The sequence below is a fragment of the Mizuhopecten yessoensis genome, unplaced genomic scaffold (genome assembly GCF_002113885.1).
Source record: "Mizuhopecten yessoensis strain PY_sf001 unplaced genomic scaffold, ASM211388v2 scaffold6719, whole genome shotgun sequence".
Taxonomy (NCBI): domain Eukaryota; kingdom Metazoa; phylum Mollusca; class Bivalvia; order Pectinida; family Pectinidae; genus Mizuhopecten; species Mizuhopecten yessoensis.
The window spans coordinates 333,098-342,340 of record NW_018406690.1 but is presented as its reverse complement, the minus strand read 5'-3'; the positions used below and the strand labels follow the sequence as shown (position 1 = coordinate 342,340).

Genomic DNA, 9,243 nt, shown 5'->3' with positions numbered 1-9,243 from the left:
GCATGCGCAAGGAAAACTCTTCACCAAGAAAGAAAGCCCCAATTATCCAATATGATGTTTATAACAGAAATTTATATATATAATTTTTACTTTTTGTGAGGCCAAAAATGACCCATAACGCCTTTGATGTTAGGTTTCAATGACGTCGTGCTTGACAATATGGCAGATCGCAATCTTGAATGGGTAACTAAATGCGATTCTTCTATATGTTGCTATAGACGATCTGATAAGAGTTTCAAATAAAATGATATAAATTGCGTAGTTATGACAATACCATACTGTATGTGGTAAAGATGTACCAACACATCCACTTATTCTGCCATCGCTTCATCTGACACTGGAACTGAAAATCTTCGGAGTGAATAGAAAGTGCCGTTCTGATTGGGCAATATTAAAAGTGATATCTACACATGTGAAGTTACACGTATAACATTTCGTTTATCTTCACTAAGTTCCTGATATTTCACTGGTGAAAATGCAATTAATTATTTTATTTATCATTTTAACATGCAAATATATCTATCTATTAGAATTTGGATATAGAAACCATTGAATTCTCTTCGTCAGCTTCAAACTTGACATTTATCAACAGTATCTTGACATTAACTACAGTATAGCAGTTAACTTTACATCAATGTCCAAAGGCAGTGACACACGTGACTTATTTCAGTAGGTTTCATTTCCTCAGAAGTAATATGTCAGCCTCCCTGTAAATATATTCTACAGTATGTTTTGTATATACCATACAGCCATTTCGTCCTTCTTGGTCAGATTGGTGATGCTAGGTACCGAAAGGGTGGACACTCAAACTGGTTGATACAATTTTAGTATCAGAAGAGTGTAACATCCCATAATTATATATATAAATTTCAATACCATTAAGAACATTTCAGATATGACATTTTGATTACTAAACGACATGGTTTCCTACCAGAGATTTTCCATTCTACGCTTAATACATGTTTACTGACGTCAGTATGGCATGATTAAAGATTTGATCACTACATGCATGTCAATGATAGTTGTTGCCATACCTACTTTCTGGATTGGCGGAGGACATTATGTCGGACGCCGTTCATGAACAGCTTATTTCAATTATTTTTGATATCTCTTATGTTCCTGTCTCTGTGCATCGATGTACAGCTCCGAATTTCTCAGTATTGGATTTATTCATGGTAAACCTCAATCAATGTGCCTAGTTATCTTTGTAATGCGATATTGGTTCATTCTGCTAGTCTACATTCTAGGTAATACAAAGACATTCCCCGAACTGCTGTCGGCAGTTGCTTGCCAATCCTAATTATAATGTTTCGGTGAATATGATAGCACAGAAAGTCAGTTAAGTGACATAACAGAGGCCTGTCCCCTGATGTATGTTAAGTGTGTTACGGCCTAGACCCGACATACTACTAGAGTAATGGTAGTAGCATGATATCGCGTAGTGTTTACTTAATGCATCTAGTGAATAACTTAGTGGGATCCTCACGCACGCAGTCGGTTTTATTGTGTAACTGTTATAATAAAAATTGTACAAAATTGAGTTTGACTATTCCAACGAAAGAATTCCACAACCCTTTTCCAGACAATTATCTCTCTCTCTCTCTCTCTCTCTCTCTCTCTCTCTCTCTCTCTCTCTCTCTCTCTCTCTCTCTCTCTCTCTCTCTCTCTCTCTCTCTCTCTCTCTCTCTCTCTCTCTCTCTCTCTCTCTCTCTCTCTCTCTCTCTCTCTCTCTCTCTCTCTCTCTCTCTCTCTCTCTCTCTCTCTCTCTCTCTCTCTCTCTCTCTCTCTCTCTCTCTCAAGTAAATTCACAGTTAGCTAGACGTCGAACATCGACCATTAGGACCTTATGACTGAGTTGTTCTAAGCCTTAATTCTTACGCGAGTTAATAATACATAATTATTTCCGAAATGCTAATTTTAAGAAAAGATCTAAAAGTAAAAGTTTACAAATATTTATTGTTCTTTCTGTTTCAATTGATATTTTTGTATCAGTTTACATGCAGTTTTAGTTTTAAATATTGACATTGTTTAAAGCATGTCATAACACATATGTGTGTGAAGCAGTTGTTAACCAAATGGGGGTTGGACAACTGGACCTGGAATGCATCTCAAATGGAGGGTAATGTGTCCAAGTTTTATTATCAGTAGTATACATAACAAATTTGTTCATGTTATATATATACAATAATATTGATTGGAGTTACATAATGGCTAAATATAATGGCTAAATATATTACATGTTTAGAGATAATCTCATCAAGGAAGGAATAAGTTAGACCAAATTTCATCTCAGAAATAAGTTAATGTCAGTCAGTTATCAGCTTCATGAGTTAATATAGCAAAAATATAACCATGGATTAAGTCATTCACCCCTGAAGACACATTTGAACTCTTTCAATTCAATGGTTGGAATAGTTCATTATGAAATTTCAGGGGTGAATGAGGTAATAATCATTGCACGCACCTGTTGCTTCAGTGTATGCAATTTTAAAAGATGGGAGGCGTTGATATCAATGTTTCCTGTAGTGGCTGCGGTTTTCATGTTAATTTGGAGATGTGTTGTCAGATATCGAGCCTATATAGGTCACATATTTAATATCTTAAAAGTACAAACAGGGGTTTATAGTTTTATTCATCTTGCTTATCTTTTATAATTATCTTGTCCGATCCCGTTTTGTAAATTAATTTACAAACGGATTATTATTTGAAAGACCAGCGATGTATTATTTTTTTAGTTACTGTGTAACTGTTATAATAAAAACAGTACAAAATTGAGTTTGACTATTCCAACGGGAGAATTCCACAACCCTTTTCCAGACAATAATGTCTCTCTCAGGAACAAAAGCAAAAGAGATATCAAAAATGAAGATAATACAGCATAAGCCCCCNTTCAAATCCCATAGAAAAATGAACAGACAATGAATGTCAATTTTTTAATATTTTAATAAAATCAACAACGAAAACTCATTACATAAATAATGCCAATACGGGTAGGTGCACGACGTACACCCGGATAGCACGTTTAACATGCTTATCCAGGCACCTTTAATCGTAATACTTGTATATGTGTTTTGATTGCTAACTGCTAACGCAATGCAAGCTTGTCTCGAAAGCCGCTTGACCAGAAATTGCCTATGACCTTTCTGACGTATACATCGTGTCTTTCGATGTAGCCATTGTTCATTGGTCCGGATAGTACGGTTTCTTCCTCAGGCCGCAACCAGTGACCGACAAGAAGGTAGAACCGGACGCTAATGGCATCCAAGATAAGTGACAAGGCACTTGTTTCCAACTTTCCAAAGGTTGTTCACCCAGGTCTGTTGGTCATTCATGTTGAAGGTGTTCCGAAAAGGCTCACAATGTTTCTATGGAACCTGAAAGCACAACATTAAAGAGAAGTATAATAATGTGTGAAAAACTAACATGAAAACCTCAAAAATGGTTAATTCTAATGAAATTTTAAACCAGATTTATGAAATTATTTGTTTGATGTGTGCTAACGATTTACGATTAGAGAAAGTAAATATTATCAATGTCGATATTTTTTTCTTGTTACATGTATAGGACTCGAAATCAAAATTTTTAAAGTTCTGAGTTACAACATATTTCACTCGATAATCTTACCGGACTGTGTACTTACCTAACTTCAAACTGTGGAGTGGTTAGCCGGATCGCCTCGCCGTCACAATTGATGAAGAAATTCTTATCTAATTCTTTTCTTCCTGTTTTGGTTATTCGAAGAGGCGTGCTGGAGGACAGACGAACTTTGAAGGCATCAACATTCATCTGACGGACGAAATCAAAGTTGTACTGTAAAGAAAAGAATGTATAGAATAAGATACATGTTATCACGTCTAGTAAAATAGCAGACTCAATCCAAGAATGAGAGCATAAATTTGACATTTTGTTTTCAAAAATGATTAACATTTTACATTTTGATTTTACCAATACACCAATTATATACTTACACAGTCTGGCTTTTCGTCGTTGACCAATGAAAGCTGCTGCACGTGCTTAGATAAGCTGCACTTGTCCGTGACAGTCATTGTTAAATTTTCAGCACCGAAGCAAGGGCGCATGCGTCCATCTTTGGCTGCCATGACGATAGGATGAGTATCTACAGCGTAAACGCGACCGGTCGTCTTCTGCCATCCTATGAAAACAAACGAAACTGTTATATATCTACTTTCAAAATCACTTTTCAATATATATTTTTCTTTGGCATAATAAACTAAAGTATATAAAACCTGACTATAACTTGTATTTTCAAGTGATTAGTTTTGAATTTTGATATAAACAATGAATACAGAGGTAATGCACACAAATTCCGGATACCGGAAACTGTTTTCCAAATTACCGAGTAATGTTACCGCGAAAAATATGTTAGGGTTTTAAAATTATATCAATAAGTTCTGATATAGTGCTGGCTTACCATTAGTTATGTTTATTAGAATATCTGGTACGGACGATTGTCTTCGAAGGCGAGGCGCCATCGACACTTTGTAATTTCCAACTGGTAATGAAATTTGACGCTTGAAATCTCGTGACGAAGGACTTGATGTCGAGGCTGAAGACTTGGCGGGAAGATACTCAATTTCAACGTCCACTGTTCTTCTTCTGAGAAGAGAGGCAATGGGGACAACTGTAACAGAAATGTTAAATAATATTGAAACAAGTCCAAAAGGAATGATTACATATGATTGTTGATAAAGGTCCGGTATTGAATGCCTTTCCACATATTACCTTCTTGTCATAGTCTTTCATAATCTATTTCAAACATAAACAAAATAGAAACACTTTAACCAGTTAAAGTAGAAAATCTCATCTTGTTATCAAAGTTTATTTTACAGATTTAACAAATAACTGTGTTCGATTTTTTTTTTACTAAAGAGCATATAAACGTACTGTTGTATCTATTGGACCCCATCCAGCGGTACTTCTCGCAGTTGTGCATCATGTCTCCGAACAGACCGAACCCCAGAACGAGGCCGGAATGAGCCAAACATCGATTATCTTCGTGAATACTCGCCGAATTCGTGTTAACCGATTTGCCCATTAGAATCCTCAGGACTGCCGTGACAAGACATCTGGTTCCATGTAAGTACTGTACCACATAATCCCCAGTTCCTGGAATTGAGAAAAGTTGTGTTATTTTGATACACATGCAAGGAAGGTGCATACATAGGGGAACGGACTTGGTGGTATAGCATAGTTGAATGCGCTAGTAACATGTTAAATTCAATCTTGACACTGCAAGTAGCTAGAGTATAAGGTAAAGCGATATTTATTTTTAACAACATATACAAAATTATACTGAAAATACGTAGAAAAGGAGAAGAGATATATTACGCAATACAAATTACAAACCTCACTGGAGTAAGCACACCAAACATAAACTCAATTAAGGTACACACCGTGTATACACTTCAGTAGTATTTATTTTCAGCAACAAAGCTGACATCTTGAGATTTTGTAATACGACATTATCGTCGTGTGGGTTAAAAGGAAGCGAAGGCGATGGATTTGTATTTCACATTGACCAAATACATTTGTCAATAAACAAATAGCTTTACTGGAATATGAGTATCACTTGTGTTTGTGGTTTACGCTCAAGACATTGAAGAATACGAGTAAAATGTAAATTACAAAATATTTACAAGAGTTTCATAACAAGCGTGGATTAAAGCCGGATTCATAGTTGAGATGGAAAAGAAAACCTTAATGGACCAAAACAAAAGGAAATGCATCACGAACCCCACAAAAAAACATCGGTGAAAGAAGACACTTCATAAGAGTTCATCTACATCAAATATGGCACACATAATAACCAACGCATTTTTTAGAAAGATTTTGTCATGGAATTCTTCTGTTTTGTATACAAAGTGTGACGTACCTGCCGGGAGAATCCCGATTGGAATAGTAGGAGCACTCAACTCTGCGGTGCTGTCATTGAAGTCAACCCCAGCGTCTGTCTGCCTCCTGACAATCAATCCGTTCAGACATTCACAGTAGAACCCGTCTCCACCCATTGCCACCAATCTGAAGAAATAAATAAAAACGGTAAAAGCTTTTTTAACAAAGAGAAATACAAGTAACAGTTCATATTTTTATACAGTGTTCAGTAAGGAAAATATGTCTGAATTTCAGAAAAATCGCCCTTCTACACACATGTATGTCAACGATTTCAGGGGAGGATGGACCCTCCTTAAAGAACATTGTTAAAACAATATTTTAGTGAGTGGGTTTAATGTTGTAATAAGTCATCTGAGACTTGTTCAGGTATTCAGGTCGAATCAAGGGCAATCATTTCAATGTGTCGTCTGCTCGTATGCCCTACCTGTGGCTACAGTAAAGCAGATATGCGTCGAGGTCTACACCACTGTTTACAGTTAGCAGCGTTTTATATACCCGTCTACTAAGGGGTTGGTGTTCGCTTATTGTGTGTATGTTTGTCAGTAATAATTCGTTAAAATGTATATTTATTTCTGTACGTATTTGTTACGTATGATACCATGTGTAACACAATGAAATATCGATTGATATATATATTGAGTAATTGACTTACCCGTCAATACTATCAAGGTCGTAGTCCCCGAGAATCTCTGTCGGCTGGCCTTTCCCAGTCGTTACTGAAACACCAACATAGCACGTCATTAGCATCTTGTTATCACGATACGGGCATGTCCGAGCGGACAGACCATTTGTCCATCCGATCGTGTGCGATAACACTAACCTCTACATAACACATTAGTGATCCTACATGTTGGCCTCCTCAATGCCTTAACACATATTCGTAGTGTACAGTATAGACCTTATTCACGTTCAACGAAACTACGGTTATAGCAAATAAAAATAATTACATATTTCAGTAGCCATTTATACGTTTTATTCGGCAATCAATATTCCCGAATTCAATATATATATTTTTTGATCATGTTGGACTAAATACAGATAAGTTAACATTTGTTTGATTGTGGCACATCTCAGAATGAATACGTTTGTATAGCGTTTTAATAAGTTTCCTGAGACAGAGGGGTATTTACTCACCTACAGCTTCGGCCTGTATCCCGCATCGCTCTAAGATAGGCTGAACCTTGTTCACGTAGTCTTTGTAACCACGCTTTTTCCCACTCTCTGGGTTTATCAGGATTAACAATCTCCGAGGCCGCTTGTTTTCTGGAGGACAAAGACTAAATATTAGTATGGAACACACACAAATAAGTAATTATGTAAGATATGGTTTTATTTGGTTTTATTTTGTTTAACGTCCTATCCACATCTAAGGTCATTTAAAGACGTATACCTCCATGTATGTTGTGTGTGCGTGCTTGCGTTTGTGTGTACAGGGATAAATGTAAGGATAAATGTGTGTAAACGATGTATGGTTTCGTTTTAGCCACTGTCCTATAAATAGAAACAAGTAATGTTTTCAGTTTGGTTTGTATAATTTATTCACGAGATGAAGGAACATCACCGCTTTCATGTTTCATTTTATACATTTACATTACACAGACACATTTGGATATGAATGTTTAATCAATCTTTATCTTGTCCTTTTGAAACATTCTCGCTCAAAGATCAGCAACCGAAAGGTTGATTAGAAGTACTGATGTTCATGCCGTCTTACCTGCAAGATATCCCTGGATAATCCTGGAAAATATCCGAACCTTGTCAGCTGGACCAGAGAAAACAATCCTTCCTTCCCTTAGTTTAGAATCATTTTTCTTAGACTTTGCGGCGTAGACCACCTCAAACCCCGTTTCTTCGGTTGTTGTCGTACAGCATATGATGTTGTCTGTCTCCACCCAAACTGGAAAAAATAGGATTAATTTCAAATGAAAAATTGTTTTATATATATATAGTGTGTGTATTGTTTTATGCTTCATTACAATGTTACATAAAGAAAGGTAAACTTAGCACTAGGGCACAGCGCATGTAAAATGATATGAGAAAGACATTAACCACAAATTTTGTGGGATATTACAAGCGTACAAAAAGTCATAGGTACGGAACTATTTACATACATCCTATAGCAATAATTAATTTGAGAAATTATTTTGATGTTTTCATTCAACTTTCATGTAGAATAAGAATGTAACCGTGTATTAAAATGCATTTAAAGATTGTCAAAGAGGGGGGATCTTAGTTTTTAGTGCATGTTATATTTGTACATAAAAATAAAGAGAGAGAGAGAATAGAGAGAGAGGAGAAAATAGTCGAGGGAAAAAGAAATAAAGATATGTAACTTTCAAAATAAAAATTACCTTCTTTTTTGCTACTTGTGTCAGTCCAGATTAAATGATCAGATGTAAATTCTGCTGCAACGTGCTGTCCATCTACGATAAACTGACCACTACCTTCCATTGTGTCGTTTTGTTAAAGTACGAACGTGTTAACACTGCGACTTATTCTAGCAACTGAATCTTCACACACCGCGCCAAACGTTTAATACCTACGCTCGCTGGTTTCCAGAAATGTATTTTTAGTAACAGAGGTTTTTGGTGACGTGCCGTTGACCTTAACCTCTTTATGCTTCGGCTATACGAAGGAATGTTATTGGGAACGACGAAAGTTACACACCGTACAGTGCTAACCCGGATATTGCGGCTGCAGCTTACCACCGCAATACGAGATTCGTCGACTGAAGCTATATCGTAATTCAATCTGCTTTCTCTTATAGTTCAATCGTATTCCTTGGTTCTTTTATGTAACGTACTTCATGTTATACTGCACCATACCACTCATACAGTCTCAATCAAACACTCGTCAGATTAACAAGGCAGTTCAGCCATATCTACATATTCATGAATATTTATTCAGACTTGTTCTATTAATCCACTTGAAATCAGCCTTCTGTTACAGGCTTACCGAGGGGACATGCATATGACATATGATCACAACAGCAGATGACTGTTTTGTTTCTTTGTTAACTTGATGTTGTTGTATTGTGTCATAGTGACTACTTATTTTTGTAATACGTTGTGATATGTAAGTGTTCATGTTTCTCACTCGAAAAAAGGGGCGGATTGCCCTGATAATTTGACAAATTCCTTTGTCTGCACTGTCATTTAATATGTTGACATTTGTATGTATAATGCTTACTAGTTATGATAAGAAATGTCGACAATATTTCCAATATAGACAATAGATATATGTATATACATTTTTAAATACGGTGGCTCCAGGAAGTTGAATATAACATTATGTCAACTACGGAATAAAGTCAGTCAATTAAAATCAGAT

At 36.1% G+C, this 9,243-nt stretch overlaps 1 protein-coding gene across 1 annotated transcript; it reads right to left on the bottom strand.

Annotated features, from left to right (window-relative positions):
• Window positions 1–2,931: 2,931 nt before the first annotated feature.
• LOC110452554 (ceramide kinase-like) lies at window positions 2,932–8,481 on the bottom strand. The gene is made up of 10 exons (XM_021501162.1): window positions 8,265–8,481; window positions 7,628–7,810; window positions 7,048–7,176; window positions 6,566–6,629; window positions 5,894–6,039; window positions 4,906–5,127; window positions 4,433–4,642; window positions 3,969–4,153; window positions 3,641–3,810; window positions 2,932–3,374 (listed from the first exon to the last, which is right to left on the bottom strand). Exons 1-10 carry the CDS (start codon window positions 8,362–8,364, stop codon window positions 3,329–3,331), a joined length of 1,455 nt encoding a protein of 484 aa, XP_021356837.1. The 5' UTR covers window positions 8,365–8,481; the 3' UTR covers window positions 2,932–3,328.
• Between the last annotated feature and the right edge of the window lie 762 nt (window positions 8,482–9,243).